The sequence below is a fragment of the Hypomesus transpacificus genome, chromosome 1, assembly GCF_021917145.1.
Source record: "Hypomesus transpacificus isolate Combined female chromosome 1, fHypTra1, whole genome shotgun sequence".
Lineage (NCBI taxonomy): Eukaryota > Metazoa > Chordata > Actinopteri > Osmeriformes > Osmeridae > Hypomesus > Hypomesus transpacificus.
In genome coordinates this window covers 11,938,880-11,956,699 of record NC_061060.1, presented here as the reverse complement: position 1 = coordinate 11,956,699, position 17,820 = coordinate 11,938,880, and the positions used below count along the sequence as shown (strand labels likewise).

The window sequence follows — 17,820 nt, the reverse complement described above, 5'->3', positions numbered from 1 at the left end:
GCCGTGTCGTTTCAATGTCATCCTTTATTGATCGATCTTTCACACACACTGTAAACCACGCAGGCTTGGAAAACAAAGGAGTGTGCGACCACCGGCTCCCCAGAGCTTCACAGGTGACGCGTAGACGAGTGTAGACCGTGATGGCGATACAGCAGGTGATACGGCTCAGGCGGTGGGTCGTCGTCTTTGTGTCAATCAAGGCTACCCAGTTTCAGATCCGTCCAGAGATTAAAAGCTTGGCTCAAACATCGAGACGTCCGTTGAATTTGTGTGGGCTGCCAACACATCTTCCGATTGAGTTCCGATAGATGCAGACAAGTGCTATATTTCATGAGTGAATGTACGAGTATTTTCCATCGTAGAGAAGTTCAAAAGCATAACGTACAAATATCTGGATCAATGAGGATGCCAGCATAAAGAACCAAAAACAAAATATCTGCCAAGAGTTTCTATGAACTACTTGATAAACAGGTCCCCCCCCCCCCTTTCCCTAAACCCAGTCCACATTGTATGCACACAAACATACACATTTGGAAAGTTTGCACGTTAACCCCTGAACTAATATACAAGCATATATGCAGCACATCCCAAACAGGCCTAAAGGCCATGCACTCCAGCCATCAATGGCAAGGACCTTAAAACATGCAAAAGTCCATGCATTTAGGAAAACTATCATCGTACTGCATCAAACCCCAGCCACGCCCTGAGCACGCCTAAATATGAACAGCACTCAACGCATACAGTAATACACCCGTGATTGATACGGAAAGCCACCACCTCATAGAGAAACAGCCAAAGGAATACTATAAATAGAATACAATAATTAGGGTTTAGGGTGTTCCTGGGAACCGTGGTCCCACATTGAAGGCACTCGAAAAAGCAAGGTTGAGCAAAATGACATGAAATCAGTGATAAAAAAAAATAAACTCAACAAAAAACCATCATGTTTAAGAGAGTGAACAGGATCTTGCCCAAATATACTAATAATATTTGTCTATATATAATCAAAAAAGTTAATTGGCACAGGAAAAGATACATTGGCATACCCTTTGGTCTTGTGCCATTTAACAGGTCCAAACTTGGTCCACAAAGCGCAGCTTTTAAAGTCACTTGGTATTTTCTGTTTCTCACTCATTTCAGCACTTATTTTAATAAGGCTTCAACTGATGACGTAATGATTCAAGATTTGATCATAAAGCAATACACACAAAACGAGGTGAACGAACAGAACAAATATTGACTGGGGTTCTCAGAATGACATAGGAAGATAAAATACATATAGCCTGTGTCATGTGCATTTAAGAAGAAAAATACAAGAAAACGGGAAATTAAAATGTGTAAAGTGACCACTCCATCTGGCAGCATATAGCTTCATATTCACAGAGTAAAATAGACGCTGAAATATAACAATTGCATAGTTGTCGATAAACCATTTGAGAAGCGGTGAAGAGAGGGAGGAACAACTATGTGGTGGGATGCTGATATACAAAGCCTACAAGAGTACAGACACAAACCCACTTGTCTGCCTTCTATGGACACTATATCTAACTAAGTGTATACTAGGCTTTGGTTGTACATTTTCTCGAGTCATAATACTGTAGAAACATATATTAGGTTGACATCACAACCAAAACGATCTGAGGGAACGTAATGTGCAAAAAGATGTGAAAAAGGCATGAAGCTTAAATATGACTATAGCTAAGATGTACTATGAAGTTAAAGTAGTTAAACATGAAGTCGTAATATCTTTGGGTGATAAGGGCAGAATACATTAGACCGCACAACCTCTTAGTGTCTCTCCTCCGCTTTCAATTACAACAATCTACCCTTTCCTCTGTCGCCCTGCTCCTCTCTTTACTGCTCCTCCTCCTCCTCCTCTTCTCCACCCGTCCCAGGTTTTATAAGCCCCACCTCCTCGGATTTCCTGGAGCCTGATTGGCTGCGCGGCTCAGGTGAAACGTCTACGCACGCCCTCTGGTGGATCAGACCCCTTCTTCCCTGGCTCCGCCTCCGTTGCCCCGGCGACCTCCGATGACAGGCAGTCAACTAAAACAATGGAAGGGGAATCGGAGAATAATCGGTGACACGTCCTCTACAATTCAGGTGTGAAAGGTAGGCTGTTAACCATCCCCTGTCAGTTTGACTCTCGTACCAGCTCATTCCCCCGCTCCTCTTCATCCCATTCGCTGATGGACTGCATGAGAGAGAAGAGGTTCATCCGTCCACTTCGAGACAACTGGAGCGAGGGAGAAAGAAAGAGGCGGGAAAACGTAAAAAAAATAAAATAAAAGTACACAATGTAATGGCTACTGGTCTTTTCAGCAGGTTCGTGTGAAGCGAAGCTGCCCATTGGCTACCTTGTCGCTGTCCTGAATAGTGATGGTGGGATTGGCTGGGGACGATTCAGGAGGCGGAGCGTTCTCGCCGGGCCCGGACTGGGGAGCGGAATCTCGGACGAACACCTGGGCGAGACAAGGGAACAAGGCGTGTGAGAGACCTCATTCCTGTCGAATGAAAAATCATCACATCGCAAGATCTTTTAATTTCCTGTTACCTCCTCCCCTTGCCCTTCGTCATCCTCGTCTGCTTCATCTGAACTCTCCAACTCTCCTCCTTCTCCCTCCAGATCCTCCTCCTCCTCCTCCTCCCCCTCCTCGCTCTCGCTCTCCCCCTCCCCCTGTTCGTTCTTGTGCAGCGACAGCCTCCTCTGGTCTCGGGACTTCCTCCTCCAGAGGAGGCTGTGGCGCTGCTGGCTGCAGGAAGGGGGAGCAAAGAACACACACCATCAGGTCTTGGAAGACACACACACACAAACGGGTACATACATATATACACACACCTCATCCACACACCCATCCCCCCCCCCCCCCCAAACACACACACACCTCCAGCCCCCCCCCCCCCAGTCCTGACCTGGCTTTGAGGATGCCGTCGTAGGTGTGGAGCTGCTTGGTGAAGCCGTCGTTGGGGTGCACGATGGGCCGGCGGTCTCGCACGTACGCCAGCGCCACGTCCAGGGGCCACTGGTGCAGCTTCATGGCGTAGGCGATCACCGTGGACGCCGAGCGAGACACGCCCATCTTGCAGTGGACCAGCACGGCCTGGCCGCTCTGCCTGCAGGGGGCGGGGGGGGGGGGGGGGGGAACGTCATGACAACGAGAGAGCTGACCGCGAGAGAGCTGTAGCGGCGAGAGGGAAGCGCAGCAGTCAAAATCACAACAGGCGGAGGCCGACATATCTCCAATGGGTTGATTATACATGGGGGTCCCCTCATTGGGCCCGTTACGAAGCAGGTCAGAGGGGAGAGGAGGAGGAGGAAGGGGAGGTGACCTGGCGGTGTTGATGAAGGTGTTGGTGTCCTTCCAGTGGGGCAGCAGGTCCGTGGCCTCCACGTCGTACACACGGATGTTCATGTAGGTGAAGGCCTCGGGGTAGAAGTTGTCAATCTCCCGCGTCACGTTCAGGATGTAGCCCACGCTGCGGCGACAGAGGGGTTAGCGGCTGGCCACGCGGACAAACAATCGGCAATCACGCACGCACGCACGCGCACACACCACCGAAACCAACGACACTCACTTGTTCTTCTGCAACTCCTCAAAGTTAGCCGCGTTCCATTCGGAGCCCTGAAAGCAGAAAGAGCCTTGAGACAGGATTCTGAAGGAGGCGGTGCCATCTGTCAATAAACTGCCAACAAAGAGCTCTGGCAAAGAGGAAGTAACAGTCTCATGACCTCGTCTTGGCCCACGGCACACTTCCTGTCTACTCCCCTGGCTGTCAGTGAAATATATTTTGAGACTGGTTTAAAATGAGACTGTTTAGAATCTGAGACTTGGGTTGTGAAGGCTAAAGCAAAACATCAAAATGTTCTTTGTCATCTATTCGGTCAAATTTTCTTTATTTAGCTGTAGCGCTTATACTTAATTTAATGGTGTAAATATTGTAATGTTTTGTTTTTATATAAATAACGGAATGGCATAACCAGAAGGCCTCTCTCCCCCTATCTTAATATTATCAGAGTCCTAACAGGAAGCTGTCCTTTCACTGCAGGAAGTGAAGGCTTCACTCACCAGGTAGAGATAGTCAAAGATCTTGGAGGGTTTGTCCATCTGCGCCATGGTAACCATCATCTCGTTGTCGATGTACTCCTTGTAGTTCTTCATGTCGAGGCCGAGTCGAGTCTCCAGGGAGCTGCGCACCTGCACACACACACACACGAAAAAGTGCAAAGGTCAATGACCATAAACAACGAAACAACGCCCCAAAAAATTGCGGGCGGCCAAAACATGAAGCATACATTGTGAAAAGCAAATAAATGCCAATGGATAGAACCAGAGGAGCATGTAGTTACACGTGTAATTACAATACAACATTATCCTTTGTTGTTGCACGGCATTGCACTCCCGGAACAAGTGCGCCTTTAGCCTTTTCTTGAAGGTGGGGAGACAGTCAGTGTCTCTGATGGAGGTGGGTAGGTGATTCCACCATTGGGCGGCCAGACAGGAGAAGAGCTCTTGAGAGGTGGGACCACCAGACGGTAGTCAGAAGAAGACCGTAGGTGGCGGGTGGGGGTGTAAGGCTGGACGACTAGACTGGATGGGGACAGGTGCAGTCCCGTTTACCGCTCGGAAGGTCAGTACCATGGTCTTGAATCTGATGCGGGCCGTGATGGGTAGCCAGTAGGGGGGTGACTGAACGCTGTGTCTCTCTCTGTCATCCCTCTCTCTGATTTCCCACTAGAATCTCTTTCTCTCCATCCATCTGCCATCCCTCTCCCCACTCGTCCCTCTCCTCATCTCTTTCACACTGGCTCTGTTCACCATCTCTCTCTCTCTCTCTCTCTCTCTGTCATCCCCCTCTCCACTCGTCCCTCTCCTCATCTCTTTCACACTGGCTCTGTTCACCATCTCTCTCTCTCTCTCTCTCTCTCTCTCTCTGTCATTCCCCTCTCCACTCGTCCCTCTCCTCATCTCTTTCACACTGGCTCTGTTCACCATCTCTCTCTCTCTCTCTCTCTCTCTCTCTCTCTCTCTGTCATCCCTCTCTCTGATTTCCCACTAGAATCTCTTTCTCTCCATCCATCTGCCATCCCTCTCCCCACTATTCCCTTTCCTCATCTCTTTCACACTGGCTCTGTTCACCATCTCTCTCTCTCTCTCTCTCTCTCTCTCTCTCTCTCTCTCTCTCTCTGTCATCCCCCTCTCCACTCGTCCCTCTCCTCATTCCTTGCACAGGGGCTCTCTGTGTCCCGTCCCTCCCTCCCTCAGTCTCTGAGGGACGTGTTCACGTGTTTACCTGTTTGGAGGTGATACTCTCCAGGTCCTCTGTCCTCATGATGGCTCTCAGCTCATCCTTGATCTGCCTCTCCACCGACACTCGGTCTGACGAGCTGTACACAGACACAGGTGTGTGTGTGCAGTGTGTGAGAGACAGGGGTGAGGGTGTGGGGAGGAGAGAAAGAAAGGGGGTAAGCAAGGGGGCTCAGACAGTGACACAGCTGGCTGGGCGAATGACCTTTCGCGACCTTGAATACGAACGGCCCTTGGTGCCCCCCCCAGCGCCCCCCCTCACCTGGGCCCGGCGCTGTCCCTCCGGACGGACTCCAGGTCGGTCATGGCCCCCCACTCGTTGAGGCAGAGGCGGTCTGACTCCACGTGCAGCTGGTAGTGTTTGGCCCAGTCCAGCCCACAGCCAGGGATCACCGCCCCCTTCACGGCTCGCTCACAGCAGCCATGCAGCGCCTGCAGCACCGACCTGCCCCCCACCACACACACACACACACACACACACACACACACTGATAAACACACCATCTGGGTTCAACTGAGCTCGTCTGGTGCCCCCGCCCTACGACCCCTGGGTTATCCATAGGAGACCCCTGTAAAGACTGCCGAGCTGACGAAGCCCGATGGACGCGCGGACGCGAACGGGGTCGCCTGATTGGTGGGGTTCGTCCTGTAGGGGGGCGGGGCTGGAGGAGGAAGCGGTGGAGGTGAGCTGTGCGTGTCTGCCGGGTCCCAACTCACCACATGGTCTGTATGGACACGGGCTTGAAGATCTTGGTGTGTTCTGCTGACGTCACACTGAACCCTCTGGAGAGAGAGAGAGAAACACACACACAGAGAGACTTTTGACTTCAAATATATCTTTTTTGGGCAATTCAAACTACCAGCTAACCACCAGTTACACCACAAAGAGAGAGAAAGATAGAGCAAAATAGAGAGTGACAGAGAGAAGGGAAGAAAATAGGTGTAATAGGAAGAAAAAAAAGGGGAGAGAAACACGAAAGTGAAAATAACGTGAGGAGGAACGCAAGGGAGAGGGAGGAGAGTGTGAGAAAGAGAGCGAGCGAGCGCGACGGAGAAAGAAGAGACGCGCTTCGTGCCATTGGGAGGCGCGAGCCAGCTTTGCAGACAGATTCTGGCGGGCGCACACCAACCCTGTTGGTGGCAGCACGGGTGCGTGTCGGTGTGGGAGGTTGATGGTGTGTGGGTGTGTGTGAGGGTGTGCGACATGGCTGCAGATCAAAGGGGTTGGGTATCGAACGAGGGCAGCATGTGAGCCCCATGACCTCCACGTGAGCTGGGTCTCACGCGGATGCCACCACAGGGAACCCAACGTCACGAGAGCTAACGCAGTTAGCCCTCACCTCAACCCCTGGGGAACACAATGTCCTCCTCAGCCTCACTCACAGAATCAAAAGCTCAGACGAGACCCCTCCGAAACAAACGAACCCGAGGCTAACTCTAACCCTCCGAAACAAACGAACCCAAACCTAACTCTCACCCTCTGAAACAAACGAACCCAAGCCTAACTCTCACCCTCCGAAACAAACGAGCCCGAGGCTAACTAACCCTCCAAAACAAACGAGCCCGAGGCTAACTCTAACCCTCCGAAACAAACGAACCCGAGCCTAACTCTCACCTTCCGAAACAAACGAACCCGAGCCTAACTCTCACCCTCCGAAACAAACCTCCCCCGCTAACGTTTCTGAAAGTTCCCGAGGCTCTCGATCTGCTTTCCTTGACGGAAAAAAACAAGGCCCGACCTGGATCAAGGATCATACTGACAAATCCCATACCCTTCCAGTCTGCCCATGACTCAAGTATTTCTCCCCAGTCGTCCTTTTGTAACGAGCCTTTACGACACTGCAGACTACTACAGTCAACACCAGAACCCTGGTGACTGCCCTGCCCTGCCAAATGCCCTCCCATCAAATCTAAAGCCTCTGGCTTGAATATGTTGTTAGGTTGGTCATTGGGTGAATGAATAGCAAATTCACATGCTGTTTGATGTTTATCCAAGGAGGTGACGTACAGTAGGCTCCAACACAGACAGAACTCAGTGGTACGACTTGATTAGATAAACAGCGAGATGATGAGTATCTTGAGTATATTGTCTCTGGCTAGACTCCAGGACACAAACATGACAGAAGAACAGGCCCGGCTACTTCCTCCTTCTCGTGTATCTTTCGTTTGACCTCTCCATCTTTCTATACCTCTACTTACCCATCGCCGTCCAGGTATACTTGTGTGTCGCTCCATACTGGTAGGACGAGGCCTATGGTGCACTGGTCGCTAAGAGGGAGGGAGAGAGACACGAGAGAAAAAAAACACAAATATTTTGATAAGGACGTGCAGTTCCCTATTTTACCTCATCTTCATGCTCCTTTTCCTTCCATCTCCTCCCCTTCTTCCCTCCTTTTCCTTTCCTATGTCCTCTTCCGTACTCTCTACCCTCTTACCTCCTCCTCTCTCCTTGTCCTCGTCTCCCCCTCGCCAATCTCCTTTCTCCTCTCCCTGCTCCTCCTCTCCCTGCTCCTCCTCTCTCTGTTCCTCCTCTCCCTGCTCCTCCTCTCCCTGCTCCTCCTCTCCCTGCTCCTCCTCTCTCTGCTCCTCCTCTCTCTGCTCCTCCTCTCCCTGCTCCTCCTTTCCCTGCTCCTCCTCTCTCTGCTCCTCCTCTGTGCTCCTCCTCTCCCTGCTCCTCCTCTCTCTGCTCCTCCTCTGTGCTCCTCCTCTCTGTGCTCCTCCTCTCTGTGCTCCTCCTCTCCCTGCTCCTCCTCTCCCTGCTCCTCCTCTCTGTGCTCCTCCTCTCCCTGCTCCTCCTCTCCCTGCTCCTCCTCTCTGTGCTCCTCCTCTCCCTGCTCCTCCTCCCCCTGCTCCTCCTCTCCCTGCTCCTCCTCTCTCTGCTCCTCCTCTCTCTGCTCCTCCTCTCCCTGCTCCTCCTCTCTGTGCTCCTCCTCTCTGTGCTCCTCCTCTCCACATCCTCCTCTCCCTTCTCACCTGTCACTGTTGGGGAAGTCCATTCCCAACAGAACACTCTCCTGCTTGTTCCCCAGGGTGGAGACCACAATCAGGTACCTCACCCTGACCGGACTCACCGACTCCAACTTCACCGCCTGGGAGGCATGGCGACAAGGAGCCAGAGAGAGAGGGGAGAGAGAGAGAGAGGAGAGAGAGACACAGAGGAATGGGTGAGGTAGTGGCAGTGGTTTAGAGGAGGGAAAGAGTGAGAGGGAGAGGACGAGAGAGAAGGGAGAGAAGGGAGGGAGGGTGACAGAGAGAGGAGGGGAGGGGAGAAGGAATAAGGTCATAGTGACGGAGATTCAAGATGAAGGAAGTGGAGGGGGTGATAAGATTGGAGGAAGATATGTGGAGGACAAAAACGAAATCGGGGAGAGAGCCAAAACACAGAGTAGAGGGAGTCACTTCAGTCTAAAAAGGCATTTTTATCAACACATTGCCGACAACTCTGTCAACACTGCAGAGGTGTAACAATGCAACAACTGATGATGAGGAAGCCTCACCAGTTTGATGCTATCCTCTGGTCTCAGCAGGGACACCATGGCATGTAGGTGGCAATGCTGCCGGTCTGAAGCACTGGCTCCCACCTCGGGGGGTTCCGCCTGATTGGGTGAGGTCTCCTCATTAGGCCCCTCCCTGTCTCCTTCTTCCAATAGGAGGACAGCACCCTTAACCAGAAGGAAGCTCTCTCTATTTTCGGAATGAGGAAGACAGAAGTTAGAACCATCTAATACTATAGAAGAACATAAAATTATGTTTCAATTTTACATATTATTCTGACAAACAGTATATTATATATACAGTGCCCTCCAAAAGTATTGGAACAGTGAGGCCAATTCCTTTATTTTTGCTGTAGACTGAAAACATTTGGGCTTGACATCAAACGATGAATGTGAAACCAGAGATCAACGTTTCAGCTTTTATTTCCAGGTATTTACATCAGGATCTGATGCACAAATTAGAAAATATCACCTTTTTGTTCGAACCCACCCATTTGTCACGTGAGCAAAAGTATTGGAACATATGACTGACAGGTGTGTTTTGTTGCCCAGGTGTGTCCTATTACATACATTATTCAATCAATAAATACCACTGAATGTCTACACTCAGGTTCAGATTGGGTAAGATAGGTTTTGTCTATGCAGACTGTATTCAGAGGTGAAAACAACATGAAAACCGGAGCGCTGTCTTTGGGTGAAAAACAAGCAATTGTGAGTCTTAGAGAAGATGGAAAATCAATCAGAGCCATTGCAGAAACATTGGCCATAGCCAGTACAACCATTTGGAATGTCCTGAAGAAGAAGAAAACTACTGGTGTACTAAGTAACAGACGTCGAACAGGTAGACCAAGGAAAACATCAGCAGTTGATGACAGAAACATTGTGAGAGCTGTAAAGAAAGACCCTAAAACAACTGTTAGTGAGATCAGCAACAACCTCCAGATGGCAGGAGTGAAGGTATCAATATCTACTGTTCGCAGAAGACTTCATGAACAAAAGTACAAGGGCTACACCAGAAGATGCAAACCACTCATTAGCAAGAAGAATAGGAAGGCCAGGCTGGAATTTGCCAAAAAGTACAGAGATGAACCTCAAAAATTCTGGGACAAAGTTTTATGGACTGATGAGACAAAGATTAACTTTTACCAAAGTGATGGAAAGGCTAAAGTTTGGAGAAAGAAAGGAACTGCTCATGATCCCAAACACACAAGCTCATCTGTGAAACACGGTGGAGGTAATGTCATGGCTTGGGCTTGCATGGCTTCTTCTAGGACGGGCTCATTAATCTTCATTGAGGATGTAACACATGATGGCAGCAGCAAAATGAACTCGGAAGTCTACAGAAACATTTTGTCTGCCAATTTAAGGAAAGATGCAACCAAACTGATTGGCAGAGCCTTCATCATGCAGCAAGATAACGACCCAAAACACACTGCCAAAACAACAAAGGAGTTCATCAGGGGCAAGAAATGGAAGGTATTAGACTGGCCAAGTCAATCTCCAGACTTAAACCCTATAGAGCATGCATTTTACCTGCTTAAGAGGAGACTGAAGGGAGGAACCCCACAAAACAAACAACAACTGAAAGAGGCTGCAGTGAAAGCCTGGGAAAGCATCAAAAAGGAAGAATGCAAAAGTTTGGTGACGTCAATGGGTCACAGACTTGCTGCAGTTATTGAAAGCAAAGGATTTGCAACTAAATATTAAGTCTTATTCACTTAAATATGTTTTAAGTATATCTGTTCCAATACTTTTGCTCACATGACAAATGGGTGGATTCAAACAAAATGTGATATTTTCTTAGTTGTGCATCAGATCCTGATGTAAATACCTGGAAATAAAAGCTGAAACGTTGATCTCTGGTCTCACGTTCATTATTTGATGTCAAGCCCAAATGTTTTCAGTCTACAGCAAAAATAAAGGAATTCGCCTCACTGTTCCAATACTTTTGGAGGGCACTGTATATTCTGGTTAATTGTCCATGTAGACAAGACATGGACATGTTTATCTCAGCTAGACTTCTGCGAGAAGTCTACCTTTTCTGAAGTCTTCCTCTTCTTGGAATGCTTTCATCCTTCAAGACAATACATGAATATATTTTAGTGATTCATATTAGTCAACACTCTCATCCATCTGCTACAGCAACATACAGCATACAACACAAAGATACAGCAACCTGGTGTAGCTATTTGACCAACCTCGTTTTCCTAGACAGCATTACTGATATCTGCAAAACTCAAATACAGTACATTCCACGAGCATTTAATGCAAGCTGGGGATGCGTGTGTTTGTGGTTGTGTGTGGGGCGGTTCAAGTGTGTTTGTGGTTGTGTGTGGGGCGGTTCACGCGTGTTTGTCTATGTGAAAGAATGATGAAGTTATTGAGAAATGTGCAGCAACTGAGATAAGAGCCAGAGGAAACTACTAAGGAAAGTAATGAGCAATGACAAAGAGGAAAAGAGAGGGAGAGGACAGAGAGAGAATGACAGAGAGAGGGAGAGACAGCGAGAGAGAGTTGAGAGAGGAGAGAGAGAGATCAACCGAGAGCCAAAAATACTTCTAGAATACACAATAGAATGATAGAGGTAGGTAGGAATGGACAAACACAGAGAGAAAATGACAGAGAGAGTGAGAGAATGACAAGAGGGACAGAGGGAGTGAGAAAGAAAGAGCGAGGGAGAAGAAATAGAGAGAGAGAGATAGAGAAAGAATGTGTGAGGTAGTAGTGGTGGTGGTGGTTTAGTGGAGGGAATTTGAGACAGTAACATTACCTGTTATGCAACTGACATGTCCAGACAGAGACAAGAGAGATATACAGGAGGAGAGGGGTGGGAAGAGGACAAGCGCAGCAGAGCAATGAAGGGTTGAAGAAGGAGAGAGGGAGAAACATGAGTTAACAGAGTAGCTGGCCCAGTAAATAGTAGAGGAGAGGAGACAGACATCGAGCTACTTCTCTTGGCTGAGTTGGGAACTGAAAGAGGAAAAAATGGTGCCTGATGTGTTGGTCTTATTAAATACCTTTTAGAGAACTCGGACGTAAACAGTTTTAAATGAGCCTAAATTCGTTTGCTCGAAATGTTTTTTAGTAAAGAGACAGAGAGTGGATGAGAGGGAAGAACAGATAAAGAAACGGTGAAACTTGGATATATATATATGTGTGAGTGTGTGTTATATACCAATGTTATTAACTGAAACACAGCCAGTGTAAGGCCAGTGAGGGATAGGGGTTGAGGTAGAATGGTTTCTGTTGTACAATTCATCACAGTACAAATATTCACAAGCCTACAGTGTTCTAGAAACACACAACACACACAACAGACACACAGTGGGGATATCTATTGCAAGTTCGCCTTGGGGCTGTCACACCACTGCCAATCCATGTAATCACCACCTCAGTAGCCAAAGACAAACACAGAACGCAGGGTAAAATCCGAGAGGTGTAAAGAACACGGGAGTAGTGCTGCTGATGACGTCAACAGCAGAATCCCCATACCCACGGACACCCCTGGGGCTTCGGATGTTCTCTCGTCATCACAGCTCAAAGCCTCCCGAATAATGGGTCGGCTACAACAGGCGTAGTCACTGTATCAAATCTCTTTCTCCCTTTTAGTGTATGCGCTGCAGGCTGCGTCATTTGTTCGTGAACACACTAGCACTGGACCTGTATTGAAAGTGTTTTAGGTTTTTGTGTTGTGGTGAAAAAGGACGGAATGAGACCCACCGGCGTGGTAATGATGGACGGTGACCGATGCAGTGTCAACAGAGCCATGGCACGGGACCCCTGCCCAGGCTGCTGCCTCGCGGGTTCTGCGTACGAACTCTCAGATCAGAAGGGCCGCGTGAAAGCCGTAGGGTTCCCTCTCCAGTGTGGACGAGTGGGCGTGGTAGGTAGCTAAAAATATGAGAAAAAATGATTAGCTACCTCACTCCACCGCCACAGTCAGCCCTTCGACAGAGCACGCGTTGTAACTCGTTAAAACCAAAGCCATCAAAACGGGGAAGAGTTCATAAACCGCTGTTTCAAACCGTGCAACATTCCAGCCATGCCATCACACTCACCACCTAAACACGTTAACACAACACACATATGTCCGCATAAAGGAGGGCGACGTATCGGCGTTTCAAACTGCCAAAAGAGTCATGAAACCCAGTTACAGAAAACTGAACTGCCCTATAGGGCGACTATAGTCGTGTTGTTTCGTTTGTAAGTCATTGACAATAGCCTGCTGCCAGTTGCACAGTGCCACTACTAGCAAGTTACGCTGGCTAGCAATTAGCCACTCAGTCTTAGGTTGAATTGCCAAATGTTTAATAATGTCTAGAGCCCATTAATCAATTCAAGGTAAAGAAAACGGTGTGAACATTTGGTTCAGATGGCAATTGCTTGTTTCCTTGCCACGTACCTGTCTCTTGGTCCCCTTTTTCTTTTTTGATTATTTCCTCGCAAGCAGTTCTGCAAGACATGCGACACTCCGACTAAGCTAGACGGTGCACAGTGCTAGTAACGTTAGCTAGGCTACACCGGGTCCAATATCAAATTAAAGGAGAGTTTGCAAGTGTATTTCATGGAACCAGGAAGGGAAAAGATCGGCCGAAGAATGTAAACATGCCCTTACAAGGAACGGGAGGTTTTCTTAAAGGGGAAATAGCTAATAAGCGTTTTACTGATTTTCAGTGGATCCTTTTAATGTGTCTTATATTACAATCTTGGACAGTTCTCTCTGGAATTCCACTTACTGTAATACTGTAATTTTGTTTCCATGTTCTTTCTGAAACTTGCATACAAGTAGTAAGAAATGATCTAAACGTAATTTCTGACTAATGTATTATTGAAAAAAGTATACAGCTGAATGAAAGCTGACATTCTCTGATGAAGGTGAAAACATTGCCAGCTGTAAACTCACTATTTCACGAAATACAACTCCACGCATGCGTGGTGTTCTAAATTCAAGTGCGCACACTTCCTTTTTCTCACAGAGAAAGTGTGGGAAATGTAGTCCTCCAGTGAGTTTGTAGAAATGTCATTGTGAACACGGTGCAAACTTCTATCAAGCCGACTCAAGGGGACTGAGGCTGTTTTTAGCAGCCTGCACGGATTTCTATCGCAGTCATAGGATGCACACAGCTCAGCAACTGATGAAGGTTTTCGTAACAAGACGCATCCCGCAAGAGGGGATGAAGATACTGTCGCAGGCTGGAACGTAAGAGGGATCACCTCCCAAATTGAATTTACAATGCCGCTAACTAGCTAGCTAGCAAGCTAACATATTTCCTTGGCTGATATATTTTATGTATTCAATAAATACTGAATAAAGACATATCGGCTACTGCTTCCAATGATCCATTTTACTTCGGAGGACCTTAACTGTCCTAACTTGCCCTGCTACATAGAAAATTGTATTTTTCACACACACACACACACACACACACACACACACACACACACACACACACACACACACACACACACACACACACACACAGTGAGTTGGGGGGTAAAGTTACAGTGTGATTTAATCACGAGCTTTAAAAGTGAAAGTTCACTGTAGCTGCTAGTGACCTTTCTCTGGGTCACAGTCTTAAAGCAGCTATAAAAAGCATACAGGGATATTGTAAGATGTTGGTAAAAAGTTGAGAAGGTGAAACATTTATATAAATAGTACAGAACATGTACCACACCGCATGCACCACAGAAATATAGATTAAAATATACTTTGCTGTATCTTGGATATGATCATCTAAATGCACATCTGACTCTCTGTTTTCCTCGGCAAAAGATGTAAGGTGTCACTGTGGGACTCTGATGAGCCAGTTCCGAGGGAAGAACTTCTCAAGGGTGTTGCCGGGGCTCATGGACTCCTGTGTCTCCTCTCAGACCGCATCGACGCTGAGGTCCTGAACGCGGCAGGTAAGGAAACCAGCACAGAGGGTCAGCCAGTACATCTCCAAGTCATCAAGTTATCTAACTGGACTCGTCTTCAGGTTTTGAAGGTATTTCAAAGTCATGCAACCACAGTAATGTGGTTCAGCTTTTTCTCTTGCTGTTGCCTTTTTAAGGCTGGTAAAAAACTCAAACTAAGCTTAAAGTCTAGGTCAGGAACATGAACATAAAACGTATTTTTGTACATTACAGGACCCAATCTGAAGGTGATCAGCACCATGTCTGTGGGATTTGACCACCTGTCCCTCGACGAGGTAAAAAAACGGTAAGAGACCCCTGCTAATAACGACAGCTCTCCTTATCACACGGAGGACTAAAGGTCACTACTGATGTCTTAGATGTCGGATGATATCTCATTGGACAACCTGTGTGCCTCTGTCTGTAACCTATTGCCCTCCTCCTGTCCTGCCCTCTCTGGTTCCTTCCAGCGGTGTGCGCGTCGGCTACACCCCTGATGTGCTGACGGATGCTACCGCTGAGCTGACAGTGGCGTTACTGCTGGCCACCGCCAGACGCCTGCCCGAGGGGGTGGAGGAAGTCAAAAAGTCAGTCTGTCAGTTTTTCACACACGTTTTGGTCTAAATTTCCACTTTCACACTGCCCTTTTACTGAGCTAGTTTACCCAAAAGCAAAGTCGACACTTCCTATAACTGTTAATATATATATATATATATATAGAGAGAGATAGATATGTTCTTTATTCTACCCTTAGGGGAAATTGCAAGATGGAAAGTGTGGTCACTTCTTATCTAGTTCTGTCGCTCGTTAAGAGGAACAATGCAAATGAAATCTCCTTCCTTCCCTCTCGTCTCTCCTTCTCTGGTTTCCTCTCTCCTTCCCACTCTCTACCCTCCCTTCCTCTCTTATTGTCCCGTCTGTCTTAGTGGGGGCTGGAGCACGTGGAAACCCCTTTGGCTGTGCGGTTATGGTCTATCCGGCAGCACAGTTGGAGTCATTGGACTGGGACGCATAGGTATTGAGAAGTCTGACTGATATGGTCTGACTTGAGTCATCGTGTTTGATCTGCTAAAGACACTTTGTGGCTGCGTCACTGGCCCCTTCATCGGGGAGGCTTCTCACTTACTCCCCTGTGCGCCCTCAGGCATGGCTATCGCCACGCGGCTCAAGCCGTTTGGAGTGAAGAGGCTGCTGTACTCTGGGCGGGCGGCCAAACCACGGGCCTCGGAGGTGGACGGAGAATATGGTGAGGAGAGGGGGGTTGTGGGGGGAGGAGGGGAGGGGAAGGTAATCTGGACGGGGGAAAGGAGGCTAGAGACACAAGGAGTTGTGGACCCAGCCGGGAGAGCGGTTAGAACAGCAGAGACAGGAAGGAGGAATATGTAAAGAGGAGGGAGCCTGACTTTATATGTTGGATTGTCTTCCTCTCCCTCCCTGCTTTGACCTCATGGTGACCAGTGCCCCTGGACACGCTGCTGGCAGAGAGTGATTTTGTGGTGGTGTCCTGTGCCCTCACGCCTCAGACACAGGGCCTGTGTGACAAGGCCTTCTTTACCAAGATGAAGAACACCGGAGTCTTCGTCAACACTAGCAGGTAGCCCCATTACACACACACACAATAATGCCCCAGTAGCTCACCGAATAAGTATTCATACCATGTAGGTTGAGGCCCTATTGTAGCGGTCTGGGTTTGGATCCGGTCTTGGGCCTTTGCTGCATCTCTCTCTCGCTCTCTCTCTCTCTCTCTCTCTCTCTCTCTCTCTCTCTCTCTCTCTCTCTCTCTCTCTCTCTCTCTCTCTCTCTCTCTCTCTCTCTCTCCACCCCCCCTGCCTTTCCTGTCACACTTCACTTAAAAATTGACTATCCAGTAATGCATATATAAAATATATTTAACAAAAAAAATATATATTAAAAGAATGCCATTAGGTGGATACAGTAATGTTCTCAGTCATTTAATTGAAGACGTCATACTGTATGTTTTGATCTATGTGCACTGTTAAAATATAGCTGTGTGTGTTGTAGAGGTGCAGTGGTGAACCAGGAGGATCTGTACCAGGCTCTGTCCGGCGGTCAGATCGCGGCAGCAGGACTGGACGTCACCACGCCAGAGCCCCTGCCCACCGACCACCCCCTCCTCACCCTGAAAAACTGCGGTGGGTATGGCGCAATGCCAAAAGGATGACTGGACTAGACTAGTTTTATCATGAACCCCCACGAGAGCCTCTGAGTTATTTTGTGCACATTTCTGTGCTTGCTATTCTACTTTACGGATACATGACAAGTTAATCCTTTGTTAAAATAACCAACCAGGCGATTAATGTCAGGGTCATTTAAACCTCTGTTAATCCATGCCTTTCCTTCTGCCCCTCCGACCTGCAGTGGTTTTACCCCACATTGGCAGTGCCACCTACTCCACCCGAGGCGTCATGGCCGAGCTGTCTGCCCACAACCTGCTAGGAGGCCTCCAGGGTTCGGACATGCCCAGCGAGCTCACCCTCTAGGGGCCCACGTTCCCCCTCCTGCACCACCCTAACCACAAGCACACGGTGCCTTTACGTTTCCTCTTGGGCCACTGCGGTCACCTTAGTCATTAACAGCTGCTGTTTGGCTGAGGAAACACTTACCCACTAATCAGCTGTCAGAGTAGGTGTCGTGAGTGACCCATGTGACCAGACGGATCTGTCATTTGAGATCTGAGTGTAATTACTGTAATGTACCTGACATGTGGTAGGCAATGTTAAGTGTTTTACCAATTCTAATGAAGTTACAGACCCCTAAACACCCATAATTTACACACCATGTAACATAATACAGTCCTACAAGGGTCTGGTCCTAAATCACTAAGTGGAACTCAATGTGTATGTACTTTAACAAAACACGTGAAATACGTTTTCTTTTGTAATGTTCGCATTCCAATTTAATGTTTAAATGCTAATCTGTAGTGTTGTCCTTTGGTGTCAAAACTAGATCCTTCTAGATACTAGAAGGTGGTTTGAGACAAGCTGATCACTCCAAAATTGTCTGATTGTCATAAACGTGATGGTTCACCAAGACCACTTCACTTACTTACTCTCCTGGGTGTCCTTGGATTGGAAATGATTGTTTTATTACAGTCAGCAGAC

The 17,820-nt window shown here is 48.1% G+C and overlaps 2 protein-coding genes across 2 annotated transcripts; one reads left to right on the top strand and one right to left on the bottom strand.

Moving 5' to 3' along the window:
- Positions 1–6: 6 nt before the first annotated feature.
- si:ch211-203d1.3 (protein phosphatase Slingshot homolog 3) lies at positions 7–13,374 on the bottom strand. Its single transcript, XM_047027252.1, has 17 exons — positions 13,203–13,374; positions 12,521–12,691; positions 10,837–10,874; positions 8,804–8,990; positions 8,280–8,395; positions 7,506–7,574; positions 6,024–6,089; positions 5,569–5,751; positions 5,293–5,386; positions 4,068–4,196; positions 3,577–3,623; positions 3,331–3,477; positions 2,914–3,114; positions 2,555–2,753; positions 2,358–2,462; positions 2,153–2,236; positions 7–2,046 (listed from the first exon to the last, which is right to left on the bottom strand). Exons 2-17 carry the CDS (start codon positions 12,566–12,568, stop codon positions 1,855–1,857), a joined length of 1,905 nt encoding a protein of 634 aa, XP_046883208.1. The 5' UTR covers positions 12,569–12,691; positions 13,203–13,374; the 3' UTR covers positions 7–1,854.
- A 392-nt stretch (positions 13,375–13,766) lies between these two features.
- Positions 13,767–17,633, top strand: grhpra (glyoxylate reductase/hydroxypyruvate reductase a). Its single transcript, XM_047027383.1, has 9 exons — positions 13,767–14,000; positions 14,577–14,707; positions 14,933–15,005; positions 15,169–15,285; positions 15,625–15,713; positions 15,843–15,944; positions 16,157–16,292; positions 16,721–16,851; positions 17,078–17,633. The coding sequence occupies exons 1-9, from the start codon at positions 13,915–13,917 to the stop codon at positions 17,197–17,199; spliced, it is 987 nt and encodes a 328-aa protein (XP_046883339.1). The 5' UTR covers positions 13,767–13,914; the 3' UTR covers positions 17,200–17,633.
- The last annotated feature ends 187 nt before the right edge of the window (positions 17,634–17,820 follow it).